Source organism: Labrus bergylta, chromosome 2 (assembly GCF_963930695.1).
Source record: "Labrus bergylta chromosome 2, fLabBer1.1, whole genome shotgun sequence".
NCBI classification, from domain to species: Eukaryota; Metazoa; Chordata; class Actinopteri; order Labriformes; family Labridae; genus Labrus; species Labrus bergylta.
The window spans coordinates 14776020-14798508 of record NC_089196.1 but is presented as its reverse complement, the minus strand read 5'-3'; the positions used below and the strand labels follow the sequence as shown (position 1 = coordinate 14798508).

General features: G+C 40.9%; 4 protein-coding genes across 8 annotated transcripts in view; 2 read left to right on the top strand and 2 right to left on the bottom strand.

Annotated features, from left to right (window-relative positions):
• The window catches only part of rtkna (rhotekin a), a 56782-nt gene extending 52462 nt beyond the window's left edge, over window positions 1–4320 (top strand). For 3 of the 4 annotated variants that reach the window (XM_020650933.3, XM_020650934.3, XM_020650935.3), the window contains exon 11: window positions 1452–4320. In XM_020650933.3, coding sequence (XP_020506589.1) covers window positions 1452–2164 — 713 coding nt within the window. In that variant the 3' untranslated portion in view covers window positions 2165–4320. Of the gene's footprint in view, window positions 1–746; window positions 844–1451 lie in introns of all 4 variants that reach the window. The other variant, XM_020650936.3, reaches the window with a different exon arrangement.
• A 431-nt stretch (window positions 4321–4751) lies between these two features.
• Window positions 4752–7890, bottom strand: mblac2 (metallo-beta-lactamase domain containing 2). Its single transcript, XM_020650938.3, has 3 exons — window positions 7293–7890; window positions 5982–6196; window positions 4752–5480 (listed from the first exon to the last, which is right to left on the bottom strand). Exons 1-3 carry the CDS (start codon window positions 7732–7734, stop codon window positions 5307–5309), a joined length of 831 nt encoding a protein of 276 aa, XP_020506594.1. The 5' UTR covers window positions 7735–7890; the 3' UTR covers window positions 4752–5306.
• Window positions 7439–11495, top strand: polr3g (polymerase (RNA) III (DNA directed) polypeptide G). 2 transcript variants are annotated; one of them, XM_065965498.1, is made up of 8 exons: window positions 7439–7574; window positions 8495–8626; window positions 9682–9811; window positions 10298–10363; window positions 10457–10516; window positions 10598–10662; window positions 10850–10969; window positions 11092–11495. In XM_065965498.1, exons 2-8 carry the CDS (start codon window positions 8516–8518, stop codon window positions 11179–11181), a joined length of 642 nt encoding a protein of 213 aa, XP_065821570.1. In that variant the 5' UTR covers window positions 7439–7574; window positions 8495–8515; the 3' UTR covers window positions 11182–11495. The 2 variants fall into 2 exon arrangements, with proteins under 2 accessions (XP_065821570.1, XP_020506598.1); XM_020650942.3 differs by lacking the exon at window positions 7439–7574 and adding an exon at window positions 8071–8313.
• Window positions 11329–15961, bottom strand: lysmd3 (LysM, putative peptidoglycan-binding, domain containing 3). Its single transcript, XM_020650937.3, has 3 exons — window positions 15806–15961; window positions 14557–14839; window positions 11329–12941 (listed from the first exon to the last, which is right to left on the bottom strand). Exons 2-3 carry the CDS (start codon window positions 14821–14823, stop codon window positions 12252–12254), a joined length of 957 nt encoding a protein of 318 aa, XP_020506593.1. The 5' UTR covers window positions 14824–14839; window positions 15806–15961; the 3' UTR covers window positions 11329–12251.
• Window positions 15962–22489: the final 6528 nt, after the last annotated feature.

The window sequence follows — 22489 nt, the reverse complement described above, 5'->3', positions numbered from 1 at the left end:
AAAAATTATAGGATACAATTTGATGCAATAATTACAATAATACGTATGATATGATACGATACGGACCATATCCTGTTATTATCACTTTGATTTGATAGCTGCATACATATTGCTGTGTCTACAGTAATGTTAATTAAAAAAATACTAAAAAATAAATAAATAAAACAGAATAAATACATAAAAAATGGGTGGGGGTCAGGGTCAGTGAAAGAAGCCACTGTGCTTGCACTGCATGTGACTGTGTGTAGCTTTTTTTCTTCGGTCCATGTGCATGATGCTTTCAAAATAAAATTTTCCTCTCTGATATCTCAAACTCACGCTCTGCTTTACGTCTGGGTTCTGTAGGTAGAATGACACGCTGACTTGCTCTCTGTTCTTGTTTCTCTGTCCCTCTCTGTCCCTTCCAATTTTCCTCATGGGTCCTGAATCCATCACTCCTTGGATGACTCTTCTAACTATCTTTCTTCATTATTTCTTTTTCTCCTCGTTTGTTGTTATTCATTATTAATGACACCCTTTTCATTAACTCTTAAATGTAATCTTTTACTGGTTTAATTTTGTTTATCCTTGAACATTTGTTCTCTCATCACTTCCTAACATACATTTCTTCAATAAACACAAATGGATTTTCTTTCATAAACATCAACACACACAAAACTAAACTTAACCTGTTGCAAACCTGCTATCCTCTCCATTCTGTCTCTCTCGCTCCTTTCCTCTTGGTTTTTCCTAACCCGCACTGGCAGCCCCTCTTGCCACTCCCTCCTGTGAGGGTCTTCTGCTGCAGGAAAACGCTGTGTCTGCTGAGATTCGTGCACTGCTCTCGTCCTATTACAACGACAGGTGAAGTAACAGGACTAGGGTTTCGTATAAACCATCAGAGTAAATATTGCAGTCCAGAATATACTGCATATCCAGGATCAGCCTAATCTGGCTGATATTTATTGGTAATGCAGTATAAAATGGAATATTTTTGGCCTTCATCAGGTAACATTGTTGAAAACAAAATCTGCATGGAACACTTTTAATCATTTTTTATTTTAAGTTTTAGAATAATACATAGGTAAGCACAATCAAAATGTCTTAACGCTTCTTATTTGTCTGCATACTTCCATATGAATGAAAAGATACATTTCCAATGAATTTCAAACGTGTCTCCATCCAACCTCATTGTAAGCTCTCACTGAGATCAAAGTATACCTCCATTTTTTCTCTGGAAACACATCTGCCCATGACATTAAGAATTGGCAAGAAACAACACTTGAATCAATTTCAGGTTATGACTAAATAATTAAATCGTTTTCAGATTTTAAGGACTTAATTCAAAAAGAAACCCAGATCTCAGATCTAGGCAGTGTTTAAATGTATCAAATTCAAATCCTAACAGAGAAGACAGTATGAGAGCCAGTATCACACAGCAGTTTGTGATGATTTTTGCATCTCTCCTGCAGTTATTGAGTCATCTGATGACCTCAGCAGCACTGTCTCAGACATCCTGGCTCGGAGGATGCAGGAGCTGGAATTGCGCAGCCAGCTGGGCACCTCCCCAACCTGGATGTCTGTGTTTGAGGAGAGCAACACTAAGAGCGCTGGCCCACCCCGTCCCTGTACCTCACACCTCTCTGGCTACAGCCCCTGCTCCCCTCATCGCCTGCCCCGCAGCCCCTGCTCCCCCCATCGCTGCCCACAGCTGTCTCTGCTGTCCTCGGATGCAAGCCTAACCGACAGCGAGAGCCTCTGCAGCACAAGTCCCTGCTCCCAGCACCGCGGCTGGCCCCAGCAAACCTCAAACTTCTCCCTCCTATCATCGTCCCCCTCCCGTCTGAGGCCTCGCACTCTGTCCCTGGATGCTAAGCTCAGCACCTTGCGAGGGAGGGGTTACGGAGGAGGTGGGACCTTTCAGTGCCCCTGCCAGCCTCCTCCTTCTTCGCTGCTGAACCCGCTCCCCATCTCCTCACGTTCTCCTCGGTCACAACGCATCACGCAGACCACGCTCTCCTGCTCCAGCTCCACCTCCAGCAACAGCTCAAGTAACAGCGAGGGCAGCCACAGCCCTGAGTCCTCAGAGGGAGCACCGTTCTCAAGGCCATCTCCGGCTCGGCGCAGCCTCCGGTCGCTCAGGGCCCGACTTGATCCTCGCAACTGGCTCCAAAGTCAAGTGTGAACTTGTCCTGCCTGACCAGACATTTAACTCCAGCCTTAGGGTAACACTGCTCATTAAAGCATGGTTTAACTGGCTTAACACATGTGAACCAACCTCAGGCTATCAAGCACAGCCCTGAGGAGGATAAGCTGCCTCTAACCTGCCTCCTGCTGGAGGTTGGATCATTGAAGACCTTCCTGGGGCTAACTGGAATGTCTTCTGACAGAAAAGACAGGTGACAATCACTGCAGGAGACACTTTTTAAAAGATGGTCCAAAACTAAATGGGAGGTACGCTGCACGCTTTGAATAATTATGGTTATGCTGCTTTGGAGAAAGCGATGCTACGAACTAAGGATAATCCCATAACATAACTTTAGGCCTACTGTCCGTCCTTGGACTCTGATTCCCAGACTATAAAACGTTTATTTTTTCCTCTGCATCAGCCATCCTAGCCACTGAGACAATATTTTAAGGTCATCTCTATTAATGCACTAGTAATGTTTCGACTGGTTGGTGTTTTATAACTAAAGGTTTACTGTGCTGTGCTATGAAAGCCAGTGAGCATGTGGCAAGATGGAACAAACGGTATAATAAGTCAAGAAAAATGGGAAGCGTTGTCGTCTGTTGCCTGTACTGTGATCTACTTCAGTGTACGTTTCTAATTATTTTAAAGCAGATTATGTTTGTGGTTTAACTGAAATTACTATGCACACACTTTTGTTTTGTTTTTCTTTGCATGATTTGACTTACAGTTAAAATGTTGAACTGCTTGAGATCATTTCAGCAATGAATCTGGTGAAAGCTTCACTTTATGCAAGTGCTCATACATACTGTAATGGTTATTACTGTGATCTCTTCAGGGTAAAAAAAAAAATCTGTGTTTTGGTCTTAATCTTTACACATTTATCTGCAGGGTTTGAACAGGCCTCTGTCCACCTGGTTAAAAAAGATATAGAACAAAGTGCAGAATAAGTTGGAATTAACAAAGTCGTGATTGCTAATTTAAAAAAGTTACACTTCTAATTCTGTCACATTGCCTCTCTGCAACGATGTTGAAAATCAAGCACAAGTCATTTGAAACAGTAAATATGGAGCACAGAAGCGTCTTAAAATGACTCTGTGGTGGCTGATTTCTGGTCATCTTTCTATAAGATTAACTTTCAACCATAGTCAACGATAAGTAATAATATAAAGATCAACTATAAAAATTGTTGTTGCGTAAAATCAAATATTGTAGGAGAGTTGGTATCCCTGTCAGAGCAGTAAAAACTAGAGCCCGACCGATTAATCAGCCAGCCGATAATATCGGCCGATATTAGCATATCCAGTGACTATCGGCATAGACTAATTTTATCACAGTTATGTGCCGTTATTACTAGATTTATTCACCAGTCCAATAACATTTCATTTGAGTATCATTGTATTTCAGTAGCAGTTCTCTGTCACCAGCAGAGGGCGCTATATGGATTACAACATGCATTATCATCCTCCAGAGTGTAAAGCCGTGATGAACGTACATGCGCAGTTACTTTCCAATTGAGTGATTATCTTGTCTTCATTATAAATATTTTCCACAAGTGTTTGATAACTGCATTTGAGGGATCAACATAATAAAAATGTATCTATATCTATCTCTACAGATCAAACATAGATCAAAGAACTATATCGCCGGATATATCGGTATCTGATGTTTTTTCTCCCCAATATCGATATTGTCCCAAATAAATCTTATCGGTCGGGCCCTAGTAAAAAGTTCTTCTTCTGTGTTTTTTTGTTTACTGTGGATTTAATTTGGAAAGTTTCCCTTTTGAAGCTCTCAGATCTCTTTTTTACTAGGAATTAAAAACTGTCAAATGTTTGAAAAACAGCATTTTTACTGTAAAATTAATTTTTATAAGTTAACAAAAACACCTCTTCTCCATGTCTTTTGTTACATTCTTGATTTTGTTGTATATGCAGCTATATTGATACCAGATTGTTAACAGATGATGTGTACATCTTTAACTGTTACCAATAGAAAACATGTCATGTTATAACCTTGGAAGAGTGCCCGATGCTAAAGCAGACTTTGTGTGTTCTGCATGTGCACCGTCCCAGAAAAGGAACACAAATGAAAAAAAATCTTGTGTACAAATAATATAACATAAATTCTAATAAATGTTTTATCATTGAAAAGATGACTCTTTTTATTCTTCACATGATTACATGATTTCCTCTTTATGAAAAACAAACTGTTGGACTTGAAACCATTCATTCTGATAGTACATTTGACATATTTAGTGATAAATTCAGAAATTCCTTACTTATAAAAACATTTGAGCATATCATATTGGAAGGTCAAACCCTGCACTATATTTAGACTCTGTTTGCTACAATAGCTCATTGGCTCATACTTTTCCATCAATAGCGTATTCTCCTGCAGTGGGAGAACTGTGTTTAAGATCAGTAAAGTATCCTGCACTTTGAGCATATACGATGGATCATATTCTATCCAATTCTATTCACTCTTACCCTGCAGCAATAAATCCCACACAAGATCCTACCTCATGAACAACTGAAGAGACACGTTAGCTTCACACAGAAGCTGCAGTGAAGCGTACAGAAAGGCAGGTAAAACAGAGGCTTTATTGTCAACATTTCCATGGCAGAGCCTTCAATTTGTCAATAGTCCAAAGCACTGTTACAAACACAGGAGGTAGTCAACACTGAGTCTTCACTGATCATTGTAAAATGCATAGAGAGAGATACTATGGCCATCTGGACTGTGTTTGAAATGCCTCAGAGGAGAACCTTTACTTCCCTGCTTTCTGTTTGCAGTGCAGAATATCTGTTGTGCTATTATAAATTCATTACATATATAAAAACATACATATAATCATATTTAACTCATCACATATTCAGAATTATAGAACAGAAACACACTAATAAATAGTTTATATAATAAGCTTCATATAATGCTGATATTGACTTGTGTAACCCAGTAGTGGCATTTTAGACAGTTTGGCAATTACATCATTTCTGTTGGATTACATAAGTGAATGAAGAATGTTACATCGAGTTACGGATACATGTCTCCCTTCCTCGCCCTCTTTCATGTCCCCCATATTTTAAACATTAACTTTGTGCACTTGTGCTTCCTCAAACGCCACGATCCCCTCGCATTAGCAGGCACTCCTGGGGTTACACGCCCGCAGAGCCACCCCGGCCAGAGTACTCCAGGCAAACGTGGAGACCTTTGCAGGGCAAGTTCCAGCCCTGCTGATATACGTGGACGCGATTCGGTTGAGCCTCTTTGCACCAAAGGTGTTGTAATGTCCTGGAAGAACTTGGTCAACCTGGGAAATTGATGTGTACACAGGAAGAAGAAAAACACAAATTATTCTTGGTACATGCCACATGAATTAATAAATGAATTCTCAGTTGTGGTAGACTTAATCATCATTTTTCTGGAGACCAATCTGTATCCAGCAGTACATGGTACAACATAGCTCTAATGTAAGGACCGTTGTTACATGCATGGTAATCACTCATTCTGAGATATGTTTTGATGACATGGAAATGACCTAATAAAATAACATTTTCACCTTCAAAAACATGTTTCAGACAAACACTGCTGTCGCTAAACGATTAAATCATGTGGTCACTATAGCACCAACAGTAAAATGTACAAATAATGTACACTTCTGTCAAAAGCATCATCACAGGAATATGATCATTTTACCATAAATCTCCTATTTTTTGGACGATGGGATTGAATATGTTGTACATCAAAGCACAATGAAGCCAAACCACAAGTTGAAATGATGAAGCCACTCCTTTTTGTGTCTTGGTGTTACCTGTTCACTGTCCACCAGCCCCACCAGCCGCTCACAGCTGCTGATGTAGTCACTGACCCGGCTGTAGGGCAGCCAATCAATCATGGCACCATCATACACTACATCCCCACTGAAGAGGAGCTTGTTGTCGCGGTCATGGAGGCATATGCTGCCCCGAGAGTGGCCTGGCATGTGGAGCACCGTCAGCTGTTTGTCGCCCAGGTTGATGACATCTCCTACAGGGAAAGGGTTTTATAATTTGCTGGTATCTTTTCAAAGTCATTCACACACACACACACACACACACACACACACACACACACACACAAACTGATTGAGTCTAACCAACCAAGTCCTTATGGCTACCACTGTCTGACTCACATCCAAACTCTTGTTTCACACAAGTTGGCCAACTTGATCTAGCATGGATAATTGACTTTCTGAAATGTCACCTCATATTACCATGATGACCAGAGTCTAGAACTTTCAGTGTATAAGCCAGGAGGATAAAAACAGACACACTGAGCAATAAGATATTCCATCTGCACTGCAGCAGTGTCTCTGACACAGCAAAGCAACTCTGTGCATTGACCAACACTGCAGAATTACACAACAAGAAAACCTTCATGTCACCTTAAGTGGCATAATGTTATGCAACAACAACAACAACAACTCTAAAATCAGCTTGAAATAATCAAGACTTTTAGAGTTAATATTTAATTCATCAGGGATTAATTATCCCTGGTGTCCAAATCCATGCTATGAGGTGATCAGTACTCTATGGGGTGTTTCCTTTAGGATGGTCTGGTGCTGCTTTCTCCTCATCCTTTTTCTTGGATGTCGAAGAAGAGCTGTGGGCTTAAAATAGAGCTGCTGTACAAAAAGAGAGAAGCCAACCAGACACAGATTCCTTTGTCATCCACAGTTTCAGAAATGCAATTGAACTTCGGGTGGGACTTTTCCTAATGGCCTGTCTCTGCACTCTTTGCACGGTCTATCACGTGTTATGCAAGAAGACATTACAACGTTATGAGCACTACAGCTCAACCAACCCATGTTATACCACACGTGTTATGTGCATCGATGTGTGCCACTGAGTGTGTCTGCTCTTAATGAGTAGGTCAAGTATAAATCACCTGCGAAATGCATTGGGCGATGACACCTTCCTGCGGTGATACAGTAGACAGTATAGAGCATGTGCAAGCTACTGAGTATGCGCAACGACCATGACAGCTACTGCATTAAGACCTTACGACCTGCCCTTGATCGTGGATCTATCCCATCATAACAAATCACAATGCTGCACATGCTGCTGCTGCACCTCCTACCTACCCTCCTGCAGGATGTGTGTCGGCTGCACCGCTTTCACTTTGTATTGCCTTGCCCTCCATCCTGGACTGGGAGCCTCGATTATCTCCCTGTCGCTGAGCCAGGTAACCGTCTCGAAGTTGTCCCCGTTCGCCAAGGCATCGACCTCGGCGCTGTGGACGCCCACCTGTTGGAACTGATGCAGACCGCCCGAGTGGTCGAAGTGGGCGTGGGTGGCGATGGCCAGCAGCGGGTTCTTCCTCTGCGGGTCTTTGCCAAGCAGCCCCTTGGCGTCGATGTAGTCAGGTAAGCTCCTCAAGCCCAGCCCGGTGTCTATGACTACGTCTTGGTGTGAGCCGCGGAGGAGCCAGATGTTGGCCCTGTTATCTGACTGGTAGAACCGCTCCTGGATCCAGAAGAGTCCGTCTCCGAGCGACTTGTGAGCGTACCAGTCGGCTGCCGACATCCCAGTTCGCGCACAGGTCGAAATAACCTGCTGTGGGGTGTTGCGCTGTCAGCTGATTTTATTTTCTTTCTTTTTTTTTCGGACGGAGAGGTGTAACTAGCCTTCTAGCTCGAAGTGATGTGTTTTCATTGGGGGTAAATGTGATGGTGGCCGCCGACACACCCTTCCAGCAGCACTACACGGCACATTGGACGGACTGCCTGAGTGACGGAAGCCTGAAGGCGCGACACTATTGGCTGTGAATAAACCACGCCTTTGTAAACGTCACACATGGGCGGGGCGAATTTAAAGCCACATTTTTTTTTAAACTGCTGAGTGTAGTTTGAGCTTACACTTCTCTATCTGTGTTAGCAAAGCCTCACAACTCTTCTTCATGTGATTTTCATTTAAATGGTAGAATTAGCTCATCAACGTGCCGAGTAATAGATGAATCTGGATAGATGAGCTGACACGTAAACTGTAAAGGGAAACATGAAGACTTAGCAAAGGCTTAAATGCCGCAGAATAGACCTGAGTCACACAGACTTTGGGATTTGTAGTCTCCACATTTGGAGCAGTTTACCATTTATCAGTCCCATAGTGAGTATTACATGTTTTTTTGTTGTTGTTTATAACAGTGTATAGCAGTGTCAATGTCGGCGAAGGCTTCACACGCTGGCACAAGGCGATGCAAGCTGTCTAAACATGAAGTTGTAGAGGCTCCACGTGTTTGACAGAGAAGTTTACCGGGGGGGGTCACATGTTGAAACTCTCGTTGCAGATACGGAGGAGTGTTGCAGCCATGGCGGGCAAGGGTCGAGGAGTAGCTGCCTTCACGTTCAACATCGATGCTCTGGGCATCGGCAGGGGCAGCATGCCAGAAGCCAGGGTGGGGCCCAGTCCGCTGTTTCCAGTAAGTACCGAGCATGTACTCACAGTCACACACACACAAACACCATGTCAGTGTTGCACTGAATACAGTGAACAACCCTTTCACTTCTGTTAACACGAGCAACTCTAAAGTAGACCTGTTTTATGTTACACAAAAAAATATCGAGTTGTATGTGAAGAGTAGACATAAAAATAAAGCTTTTTTTTTTTTTTTTTAAATAGTTCAGTGGCCATTGTTTCTTCAAGTACTGTGTACCACTGAATAGTCCTGGAGATGTAACAGATTAAAGAAAGGCGGGGGGGGAAAACTAGCTCCTTATTGGTCTTGTTCTTTTCTGCATGATGCAATGACCAGGGGCCAAAAGGCAATAAGGACTCTGGGCCCTCAGTGGAGTCCTCTGCATCAGGCTTTCTGTGCACATGTTACCTGTTAAGTACTCACACAGCAGCAACAACACATGGCATCTTCATAAAATCTGAACATAGGCCCAGCAAGAAATCATGACATTGTGTTTTGATGGTTTTTAATTGCAAACCAAAAAAACAGTTGACACACTCGGGGGCTCTTGAGGCCCCTGGGGGGGTCTGCAAGTGGAAACCTATGACCACTGGCTGAGACTGAAGGAGAGAATTCAGGATGTTATGTTACCATTTCAATCCAATTTGAAATCTGGTTGCGATGCATATTGTATTATATCTCACAAGTCAATTTGCTTATTTACCAAGTTAAAACTTCTAAATTGTTCATTATGACAATAGTTCCCCTGACAGCACATTTTATTAACTCCTTGATTTATTAATCAGCAAATATTTTGAAAAGCATTTTTTCTACCAAAACGTTCTGTGTAACATAACTAGGTTGGGTCCAGCATCGACTACATTTTTAATCTTGTAAAGTTTAAGGTGTTTTGGTATCCATTTTATTGTACTATAAACGCAAATTTCACTTCAAACTGAACTGTTGTTCTGCCACATCTGCTCTTTATTGCTCTCCAAAGATAAACAATTTCTAGAAAAAATAAATACTGTTTAACTTTTATTGAATAATCGCCCCTTCCTCTCACTGTCTTTCTTAAGAACACTGACTATAAGCCAGTGCCACTGAAGGCTGGAGAGGATGAGGACTACATGCTGGCCTTAAAACAAGAGATGAGGGGAACGATGCAGCGGCTACCACACAACATTAAGCCTCTGTCCAACAAAGCAGGTGAGGAGAAGACTGCATTAGAAACCTGACGTCTAATAGAATTGCTAGCGTAAGACATTTGTCTGCTGTGAGGGAGGGTAATGCAGCACTTAGGATCTCAAACATTTGATAATGGTCATATCTGGGAAAAGGAGAGGAAGGTAGATGCATGGCAGACTATTACATTAGAGCACATACCTCATCTGTCGGGTGAATATGATTTCAAAGATGGCCAGATACAGACGTTAACATTTCTCTGATTTACAGACGAGCTGCATATTTCTACATACATATTTATTTATAAATAGTATCAGATGAAAAATGTAGGCGTGTTGCATAATACATGTTCACTTTGATCACATGTGATAGCTCTGTTAGAGTAACCCAATATGATTTAGCAATACAAATTGCATGTGAACATATGCGATCATAAGTGAATTGTAAGGTGAAGAGTTACTTGTTAAAGAATGTACTGAAGCAGACCTTTCTCTTGTTTGCATGAAACAGATGTTGAGAAGTACACAGAGATATACCTGAAACAGAAGCAGATTATTGATGACGAGTGGACTCCAGGTACCTGCATGACATACTGTGATGTGATCAGCACCAGTGGAGAGATGAACACAGCTAATAATAAGTATGTTTTTTTTTTTGGTTTTTTTTAAGACTGGAACCTCTTTCCAAAAGAACTGATGCCCCAAAAGAAAAAACTTTGTGCTAAACCAGGTGAGTTTGATTCATTATATACTGTATGTTAGGATCTTAATTTCCTTATAAAAACCAACACATTATGTTTTAATCAAACAGCCACGAAGAAGAAAACTGTGAAGATATCACGCAAAGAAAGCGAGGAGATGTTGAGTAAATTAGACGTAAGCTTTTTTTAAATTGTTTTTTGTGTCTCACATTCACACTTTTTTTCTTAATGTGATCCATAAAGTGCTTATTGATAAAGATTTCCAGTTGGTGCAGTGTAAATTATATTTGTAGCTACCATTAACAGTGTACAGCATGTTCTCCTGAGATGTGTTTGACACGGGTCGTTTCATATTATTTCAGGAACTAGCAAAGAAAGATGACGGGAACCCTGAAAAATCGGATGATGAGACTGAAAAGAAAAAAGGCAACGAGGAGGAAGAGTTAGAAGAAGAAGAATATGAAGAAGAGGATATTGAAGAGGTTAGTTTACGATTAATCACCTGACCAATTACTAACTATATGTTTCACATGCAAACTTAGTATTGGTTTATGGAGTTAATATTTTGCTCTCTCTCTCCATGTGTGCTCGTTTCATTCTGTAGGAGAATGACTACATTGACAGCTATTTTGACAATGGTGACGATTTTGCTGCAGGCAGTGATGACAATATGGACGGTGAAGCGACGTACTGAGAGTCGGTCAACAAGAGCTGTGACTTCTAATGGAGAAATACTGTTGATAAGCTGGGAATACTTTGTGTTTTTTTTTGCTTTGTTTGATTTTGAGAGGCGAGTGTGTCTTGAAGAGTTATGTAAATAATACAAGCCAAACTTTGTGCATACTGGCAATAATTTATTCAAAATAGATGTATTTATTTTCCAACCCTTTAGCTGTGTTGTGAAAGGTTGAAAGGCACATATTGTCAACAAAACGTTATTCTTTTCCATGATGTATCAAGTGGACAAAGTGGTCAAATAAAAGGGCTATAACAAAGTCTAAAGCTTCACTTAATTACAAGTGTGAGTCATTTTGGGAATACTGTGCATACCCTCTTTTCCTCATCGTGCTCTATGACATTTTGTCATCACAATTACAAATGCAGTTCTCTCCAGGCAAGCTAAAAAAGAAATCAAGCAATTGTCATGGAAGTTAAAAAATTGGGAACTCGCAATACTGATAGTGTAAGTAAAGGCTAATGCTCAAACGTCTTGATATAAAGTACTTCTATATTAAACACACTGGCAGAAATCATACCTTTTCAACCAATAGAGTTGGAAAAATCACAATTTCTAATATGGCAAAAGAATAGTTTGTGCTTGAAATCAGCTTTGCAACCAAATCCACATTTACATTTGAACTGCAGATGAGTTTACAAAGGGACCACTGATTCATCACAGAAGAAACAGATATGAGTTAGTTGTCGTCTGTCCTGGCTTGTTTTTGAACACTGAGAGTAGCTTACGGCGAACGCAGCAGCAAAGATGATAAAAACTATGAAGAATTAAATCCATCATTCAGAGACAGTTCAGCCAACCATCACATTTGATATTTTCATTTCATTTAAACTCCTTGTAGTAAAACATATCTCAGTGAATGGACAGACACAAGGATGACTGTCGCCACATTTGTATTGATATTATATTAACCCTATAAAAATTATCTTTATCACAATAAAGTGACTGACCCAGCCCGGCCGATTGCATTGTTGTATAGAGTCTATAAAGATTATTTAAAAAAAGAATTACATTAGGTCTCTGATCCATTATGCTGTCCCATGTTCCCCATGTGCAACGTCCCCTGCTTTGTCCACACTCCCTCCCTGTAAATCGCCATTAACCAGGTTTTCAGGAGGCTGCCCGAGTCCAGCCCTTGCATGGTTCTCTTCTCCAGCATGAGGGCCCATTATTCCATCAGGAGGAATGTTGCCAGCAGCTTGTGTGGGACTGCCGTGATGGCTGACGTCAGTTTTCATGAGAACCTCGTAATACAAGAGATAAAACACAGGTGTGACAATGCCAACTACCAGCATGATGGCCACAGCCGTCCACCATCTCATGCCCCAGTCCGCCCCATAATAAGGGTCCTTTCTCTGTACTGGTTTGTACCCAACCTCTCCCAGCAGTGGCTGCTGTTGCTGCAGTGTTAAAGAGGACACAACTTCGTTCAGGCTGCTGGATTTTACAAGTCGCTCGATGTCCTTGTCTTTCTCAAGGAGGAAACCTTCCACGCTGTCGGTGGAAGAAGAAGAGTCTGTGGATGACTCAGTGGGGAGGGAGGTAACCACAGAGTTCTGGGGAAAGCGCCTGGCCCCCGAGGGGGAGGCAGAATTCAGAGGTCCAGTGCTGTGCGTTTCAGTGAGGACACTAAAGCGTCTCACAGGAATCTTGACTGACCGCAGGGCAAAGAAGTCCTGCTCTGTCAAGAGGTTGTTGGCACGCTTTATATCGGCCACCTGTAATAAGACAAACAACAAACATTAAATATGCTGCTCAAACACAAATGTGTGTGTTTTTATTTATTTATAGAGAGATCTCTCTCTCTCTCTCTCTCTCTCTCTCTCTCTCTCTCTCTCTCTCTCTCTCTCTCTCTCTCTCTCTCTCTCTCTCTCTCTCTCTCTCTCTCTCTCTCTCTCTCTCTCTCTCTCTCTCTCTCTCTCTGGACTTTTCAGTAAACCTCCTAACTAGAACGTCAGCCTGTGAGCTAGTTGCTAAGAAGAGCGTATTATACCAAAAAGAACTGCAGTGAACCTTCCATAAAGAAAACTGGAAAAGAAATATGTATATATTTACTGCAAGAAATTACAAAAATTGTAAAAAAATAAATCAACTTAGGCTGCCTAAATAAACACCTTTTAAACAGTTTTCTCAGAGGAAACCAAAGCCATAAAGTTGCGAGCTGGTCGGCCAAAGATATGACCTGGAACCTCATATGATGCAGATTCATTTGATATTTCAGTAGGTGTTGATCCTACAAACACCCCTAAATACTTAAATAGATACTTTGTCATAAGATTATAACTTACTGTTGAGCTGAATTAAAATGCAACTTTCTTCTTCAATGTTACTAGAGGACATTCAAAGTCCTGCTGTATTTGAGATGGTGCCTACAACTGAAAATTAGCATGAATATTAATAGTTCTAAATATTTATTTTATATATACACTCACCGGCCACTTTATTAGGTACAGCTGTTCAACTGCTTGTTATTGCAAATATCTAGACGGCCAATCACATGGAAGCAACTCAATGCATTTAGGCATGTAGACAAAGTCAAAACGATCTTCTGAAGTTCAAACTGAGCCCCTGAAAAAAGTTGATTTAAGTGACTTTGAACGTGCCCTGGCTGGTCTGAGTATTTCAGCAACTGCTAATCTACTAGGATTTTAATGCACAACCATCTCAAGGGTTTACAGAGAATGGCCCGAAAAAGAGTAAATATCCAGTGAGCGGCAGTTCTCTGTGTGAAAATTCCTTGCTGATGTCAGAGGACATGAACATGACGATGAGTTCACTGTACTCAAATGGCCTCAACAGTCACCAGATCAGAGATTCGTCGTATTGATGTGCAGCCGACAAATCTGCAGCAACTGTGTGATGCTATCATGTCAATATTGACCAAAAGCTCTAAAGAAAAGTTTCCAGGACCCTGAATCTATGCCACAAATAATTAAGGAAGTTCTGAAGGCAAAAGGGGGTCCAACCCGGTATAGCAATGTGTACCTAATAAAGCGGCCGATGAGTGTGAATCTATATATTTATCTATAGTCATAATGATAGTTATGATGTTGTTCTTTTCAAATCTGAGAACACAATTTGGACTCAGGTAACCACTGCTTCAGAAGGTATTTCTATAATTGTATAGTCTAACTTTCATTAGTTCATCTTATCTTTAAGAGTTGTAACTATTCAGAAGGGGAACTGATTCGACAATGGTGGTGTAGAAGCTTAATGTAGGCAAAGAAAAAAAGGCAAGTCTACGTTAACATTGAAATGAAAAAGAGTTGAGTGGGTACACCCCAAGGAGAACAATAATGACAAACACACACACAAGTCTGAACACAGACTCACTGAGCAATGGTACTGCAGGGCGATGCTGTTCAGAGTGTCCCCCTCCTGTATGTCTCTGGTCAGGTAGATAATATCCTCCATCCTCTCTCTGGAGGTGCTCCTCCGCAGCCTCTCTCTGCCACGTGGCCGCAGCTCATAGCTCTCCCCATCCTCCTCTGACAGGTCATTCTCTGAGCCATTGTTTCCAAACAGATAGGCATGACCGCCATTGGCAGGCTGCACCATGGTGGCTGACTGAAAGCCATAGTGCTGGCTTCTACTGGACATTTTTTTTTCCTTCCCTCTGTTGAAAAGAAGAAAAAAAAAAAGCAGTCTTGAAAACATGTTTTAACAGCTAAATGGATTCTATCTAAATTTAGATGCTGACACTTTTTTTTTGTAGACAGGCGGGGCATTCAGATATGCAGGTAATTATGATGTCAATGTTTTCATGAGTATGAACAGCCAGGAGGAAAGATTACAAAGGGTGTCTATATAAAGAAGTATTTCCATGTACCATTGCAGATATTAGTGTTTCAGACTACAACAGAACAATGCGACTATACAAATACAAAAGGCAGGCTGGCTTATCTAAACTTTATGACACCATAGAAATCATGAGATCTCATTTTTCTATCTTAACCCTGGACTTAACAGGTTTAGGCAGCATTGACGTTCACTTATTATACAATTCTAAATATGTGCTCCAAACTACAACTCTAACTAAAGTTCATGTCTGTTGTCAGTGACAGATACAATAGATTAGATATGGTAATCCTGAAGGGGCAAGAAGTCAAGGTCCTCTTGTTTATGTAACAGATTACATTACCCATTATTACACCGACTGTGATAACTTCCTATTAATTCCACTGTTACAGTTATAACTATGTACTTGAGCATAGCAGACTTCCAACTAAAAAACAAATACGACATTTCTGAATTATCTGATATTTACTGAGTATGTGTTGCTTAAGTAACCAGGTTATATTCTGTATAAGTGCAGAATTAGCTATAAATAGACATAGATTACGCTACATATAAGTCTCTCTGGTCCTACAAAAGTCAAGTCGATTGAACTTGCCGACAGAAACATGTCTTTTAAATGGCTTAAATAAAATGCCAGGTTGGTTTGGTACAGAGAGAAGTCTAATGTTAGCAAAGTGATAATCAGGCTATTGCTAACTGTAGTCCACCTAGGTGATCAGGCTAGTGTCGTTTGAAACGTAAACATTCATTTAAATGATATATTTGGAGGACATTGTCAACATACCGTTGCCTGAAAGGGGAACACCGTTCAATCAGTTGACCTGAATAATATCCATACTTCCACAGGATTATGTTCGAGCTCACCAGCTTCTGCTTGGGTAGATGTGCTAGCTGCTGCTGGTTTGCTAATGCTACCTCTCACGCCACGTCAACAGAATACTGACGTCATTACGTTACTGCAAACGCCCACAAAGTATGGAAAGCCGAGAAAGCTACAATTAATACGTGATTTACCCGCGTTCAATAAAGGCACCACGCGTTTCACCCGTAGTGGCGATATCTGTAGTCTGTAAATAACAAAAATTCCAAACAAATTATAAACTTAACACAAACTCATAATAAAGCCACTGAGGCACCTAGAGGGCGAATCTTACGCAGGATATATTAATAAGTCCATTGTCCAGATGGTGATTGAAGGTTTTTGGGTGGTTTATTGGCTTCCTGGTAAAAAACCATTACCCCATTAGGTGCCTACCTGAGTCTCACCTGGCTACCTGGCTATATAGACACACCCATGTACAGACTCCACCCTTATGCCCCAAGTAGCAAAATAAACGAATGGAAATAACTCATATGAATGTAAACAATAATAATCAAAATACCCTGAACATAATCTAATATTCAAATGTATCCCCAAAATATCCCAAAAAATAAGAATATAGACTTTCACTTAATTTAGGAACAGTGAATAGCTGTAATACTAGCATTTCATAAAATGTTGTCCTTAAACTATTATATAAACAAGAGGAGTTTCTTCAGTGTCTTTGGGGGTTGACAAAATGGTTATTTAAAAGGCTAATGGCGTTCCACATTTCAACGCCGGCTCCAAGTGTGACCCTTTTGAACCCTTTTGGACCCTTTTGAACCCTTTTGGATCCTTTTGGATCCTTTTAGGCCCTTTTTGATCCTTTTGGACCCTTTTAGACCCTTTTGAACCCTTTTAGACCCTTTAGGATCCTTTTGAACCCTTTTAGACCCTTTTGAACCCTTTTGAACCCTTTTAGACCCTTTTGGACCCTTTGGCCTTCCATACAACAAAGCCGCCAGTTTGAATCGCGAGATGGCGCTAACGCTCAGGCTGATTGTAGCTATGTTTTCAACTCTTCCGACACAAACAAACACCAAGATAAACTAATATTTTATTAAGACATATTGTCTTCATTGTGAACTTTTGTTTGACCTTTTTTTTTAATGAGAATATAGTAATTCAAGTGGCAGTAGTCTTTTAACGTTTAGCTACTGCTTTGTTGGAGGGCAAAGTTACATTTATCTAGCCAGATTTAATTTTATTATTTAATTTATTTATGTAGTTATTATTCTAATTTAGACCATTACACCTGATTTTACTAGATTTTGCCTCTTTTTATTTTTTAAATTGATGTTACTAGTGAGTAAGTTCAAAATGTGTCGTTTTTATGGAGTGAGAACAATAGAGAAGAGTAAAAGAGTTTGGGGGCTGAGTGCATGTTTGGTTCACAGGGTGGAGCTGTCCACCACCACACCGAGCAACCCTGAGAGACAAATGGGATTAAAACATCTTGACTCATTAGGCAACGATCGGGAGACGAGCTGGAGTCCCTGAGTAGCAGCCCACTAATCTTCTTGTTGGGACAGTAAGTCGTGTATGTACAGTAGTAATAGCTCACACATGGCTGCAGGAGCCCGGAGCTGTGTGTAGAGAGAGGAGAGAGGGTCCCAAAGAGACCGGGGAACCGCTCCAGCTCCGTTATTTCTCCCGGCTTCAATCCCGTTACTTGACAGGCGCGCTTCAATCCATGTTGTAAACCGGGAACAAAAAAAACTACCGAAGAGAAACGCTACACCAGCAGGGTGTTGTTGTTGGTGTTTTTTTTTTTTTTTTTTTTTTTTTTTTTTACACAAACGATACAAAATGTTGCAGATACTGACTGCTCTTTGAAAAGAGAAGGAGCTGAAGACCCTGACAACACGCATCGATGTTTCCCTCAGTGATAGATTTATGAAAGTCATTTATCTTGGACAGAGGCTACGCCAGGTGTCAGGTGAGTTTGAATCATTTATCATATGTATCTTCAGAAATGTGTTTCTTTTTTTTATTGTGAGTGTGCTGGTATCATTTCGCCAAAAAACTTTGCTGGATCGTTGTCATAGAAAGACCTGGTTACAAGCTGATATCGCATTGTGACACATGTTTATACAGGACAACGCTGTTTCTTGGATTTCGTCTTCAATAAGTAAGTCAGTATTAATGGGTGACTTCAGGCGCTATTGCCTGTAGTAGATTTATAGTGCAGAGAATTAAGAGAACAAATGAGTAGGCAATAGGAATACTCTTCATCAATTATGCCAGACAGCTCCAGCAGACATATTGTATAACACTATAAGAAAACGATTAAAAGTGGTTGGCCACTGCTAATTTCTTTTTGCATTGTGCCATAAGTCCCCCTCGGAGCAGCTAATAAAATTGAAAAGCCTAAATATTGATTCAGCGCAATCAGTAAATAAATGGCCGGACAGGCTATTGAGGAGGGAGACAAACGCTTCCATGGTAACATCCAGGATCTCCAGTGTGATTACTGCGCTTTGTGTGGGGTTTCTCTCTCCCACTGAAATAAAACAACAATTCAGAGGGAACTGCCACACATGGTGAGCTGGGGACCCTCTTATAAAGGCTCCGTTGACTAATCTACAGGCTTACTCCGGCCATAAGTAATCTTGGCACACTTTGAGTTTGAGCACATTTGTTGTTACTGTTAGATCAACGAGTGCCCGTAGTCTCATTGTGCTGCACGGCTTCTGCTGCTGCTTTGCGTATTTTACGATGATGTCCATGCTTCATAGTTAATGGGGGTGGGGGTTTCCGTCGTTGAATAATTGAATATGTCCACGTTATTTCAAATTGATTTGACATGATGTCATCTTGGTGCGTCTCCCTGCAAATCTCTTTTGTTGCCTCCTCTGTTGTGCCTCAGTAGAGTTAAATCCTAGTTCTCACTGGGGATGAGGGGAGGGAGCTGTTTCTGTATCTATTCAGCACTTACACCTGCTCTTCCTCTGCGCCAACAGTTTCTAAAAAAGAAAGAAAGAAGGGAAATAAGGAATCAGTTTAATAATAATCGCAGTGTTTAAGTCTTTTGCGGTCTTTGTTTGCAAGGTGGCAACAGCTGCCAAGAAATGTTCACAAAACACACAATATTTGATTCCTTTTAAAACACATGTTAGTCAGTGTGTTTTTTGCAGATCAGGATCCTATAGGAGTCTAAGACTCAAACTTGCTCAGAGCTCAGTTCCTTTGTTTTTCAGTGTTTATGTCACTGCCTGGCAGGGGTCAGCCCCCAGTCGGCTGTGTGAGGCTCTGAATGTGATTCACTGGGCGGAAACTGTTTTACTGCATGCCTCTCTCTCCTTCTGTCTCACCCCTCTAATGGCAGCATGCTACAAAAGGGGGACAGTGCCATAAACGGAGCCTGTTCATTGATGAAAGGTACTGAAGTGTTGCACATTGCAGACAGGGTGAGATTGATGTTTGCTGGGGATGAGAGGGCTTGCGTTCTCAGTGTGCCGGGATTGTGGATGAATGGACAGTTCTACATACACTGCACCGCACTGCAACAGGCTGTGCACGCCTCAGTGATCTGTGCACTATGGAGCACAGCGGGGAGAAAGAGTTGTAAAGGATGTCTTCATCTGCTAAGTGAAAAACATTTGTTGATCTGGAACTATTTATGGTTTGATAACTGCCACAGTCACCAGATATTCATGATCATTTCTGTTATCTGTGGGCGTATCTGTGTTTCTAAAAACATGTTATTAAGGACTTTTTAAAGATTTTTCCTGTACCTTATCATATATCATATATATATAAATGATCTTTTCTTATGGAGAGCAATGTTCATCTACATAGCTAGTTATTACAAGGATCCTGTGACTGAACTGCTTTTATATATTTTCATGATGTAGTGAGTGAAAACTAGCAGACACTTAACACCTAGTATTAGTTATGGTCTGGTTTTCATTTCCACACCTTAAGAGGGTAAAATGTTGCCTTATCGCCTCTCCCTCAAGTTACAATTTCTTTTAGAAGTAACATGCTGTCCAACAATTTATAATCCTTCAGTGCATGGCAGATGTATGGCTTAAATCTGCCCCTCTTTCTCTGTGCCAGCAGCTGACTGGGGTCATTTATTTGATTGTCTAGGTGTTAACATTTTTGGGACCAAAAGCTAAATTCCCACAACTTTTTTTTGATCATTGCATGGAAAGCTTAGATATGGTTGGCTTCTCTGTACTTTTTTGGCCTTATTTACATTTGAGGCTTTTGTAGTTCTTGGCTTCTAACCTTTTTTGTATGCTGTACATAGATCAGTTCAGAATGTTGCTGGGTTTTATTTTTTGATTCTGAAAACATTCAGTATTTTGTGAATTTCAGTTTAGTGCTTTAATTACATCATATCTGGTCGATGCTGGAAAAAGTCATTGCTGTGGTCAGACAGTATAATCAAGGATCAAACTCCATTAGGAGACATGGAAAGACAAAGAGAATGCTATCAGGTTAACCAGTAAATGCAGTTTACAGTTATTGCCTTAGTGCTGATGAGTTTTAACATATATATCTCTGATAACTAAAGATGTTTCTGTCTAAGAAATCAGACTGGCTCTAGACTGGTTTATTAAAGTGACTGGGATCATCACCCTGATCGCGCTGTTTTTAGATTCACTGAATGGACAAATTGAAGTTGAAAATAAATCTCTTTTAATGTTTCATGGCTTTGTTTTCAAAAAGATTGACAGTTAATGCTTATGCACATAAGACGTATCAAGTTTGAGCAGTTGTTGTCATTGGAGCAGAGGGTCAGGAAAGTGGAGGGCCCTTAGTTTTAGCCAACAATCCTGAGGTCTCTTAAGTGGGCCTGATCAACCACAGTTTGTTCCTGATGAAAGGATGCTGGTGTGGTCCTTACAGAAAACCTTTAGCCATGACCTCGCTGTCAACTCTCATACACATTCTCCTCCATACACTCACGTGAATACTCACACACAAACATACACGCACATACATTTGTATATCTTAACTAGTTGCCCTCCTGCATCTGTGCACCTTCTCCATTCAAGTATTAGACTTGAACTTTGAGCTCTGGTGAAGTTAGGGGTCTCAGATAGGCCAGACTTATAGCCTTTTCTGACCTACTTTACTGAGTATAATGCACACAAAAACAAGAACAATAAAATTCCTATGAATCCCTAATTGTAAAACACTCATTTATTATCCCATATGTTGATAATATATCCATCCCAGTCAATGGCAACTATTTTAAATTGACTTCAGTCAAAGGAGCGTCTTCACAGATCAACATCCTTTTCTCAGATGTGAAAATCTAGAAGTAATATAATAGTAAAAGAACATGTTGTGAAGCTGTTTTCGCTAGCCTCTGCTTCACATTTGGCTTGACTATGTACAAATTGTTAAGTTGTTTTTCCAATCTCTTAACATTCAACGGACCCCATTGTGTGTCCCCATGTTGATCCATAAATTCCCTTGCACCCCTCACCTGGGTTGGATGTTTTCACCACGTGGAACACACACCCAAGGTGGCCCCTGTTTCCTGTGGTAATTTAGATGGGTCACAAGCTGTGATCAGCTGGAATGATGGCTATCCATCCTTATACCCTTCATTCTTTGTTAGTACCCATTTTCATCCCGCTTTGGTCTTTGTGTGTGTATTTGTGTGTCTATGACAGAGTGGGATCTTTTTTTGATAAAACTGTTGATTAAGGTGCCCAATTCTAAGCTCAATCTTCTGAAACCTAGTTGCCTAGGTTGACATATGTTGATATATTCTGTATTAATTCATCCAACACACACTCATCTCCACCCCCTCCATCTGCCCTGTTCCCACCATCAGGAACTCTTTCTTTTATTTTCTTGTCTTTTGCTGTTTATCTCTCACTCCCCTCATTGTATTGTAGTTGGTCATGGTTGGTCAATTCCTCGAGGAGGTGGGGTGGTTGATCCGCTGACAGAGGTGTGTGTGTGTGTGTGTGTGTGTGTGTGTGTGTGTGTGTGTGTGTGTGTGTGTGTGTGTGTGTGTGTGTGTGTGTGTGTGTGTGTGTGTGTGTGTGTGTGTGTGTGTGTGTGTGTGTGTTTTGGGGGGTAGGTGTTAAATGCACACTTTCTCTGGAAGTCTTTCATATGAGGTCATTTATATTTGAGTAAACTGTCTTAAAGGGATACTTCACCCGTTGAAACATGAATCTGTATTGACATTGGGTCATATATGTCGTAGAAATGTGAAATAAATGTTGAAGTTGGTGCCTTCTTGGCCGAGAAAAGGCAGAAAGTGTCTTTTTGGCTCATGTGGATGAAAGACACCAAATCCCAGAAAGCACAGCACCGCAGGCCACTCCCACTAAGGTCCTCTAGTTCAGAATCAGAAATACTTTATTAATCCCAGAGGGAAAGTCGATCGATACAGTTTCTCCAAAATATAAAGTATAGCAGTAGAAATATAGTAATAAAAACATTTACAGACACATGAGGCCATTTCCTCAACTGATTCCGAAATTTCTTCCAGAATTGATCTTGGAAATTCCTGGCAGAAAACAGACTCTATGTCTGTGTCCACAGGCAAACAGTGAGAGCACCGACACTACCAGTCCGCCCCAGCTCAAGCCGGCCCGGGCTCCCCGTCCTCACCGCCGCCGACAGGCA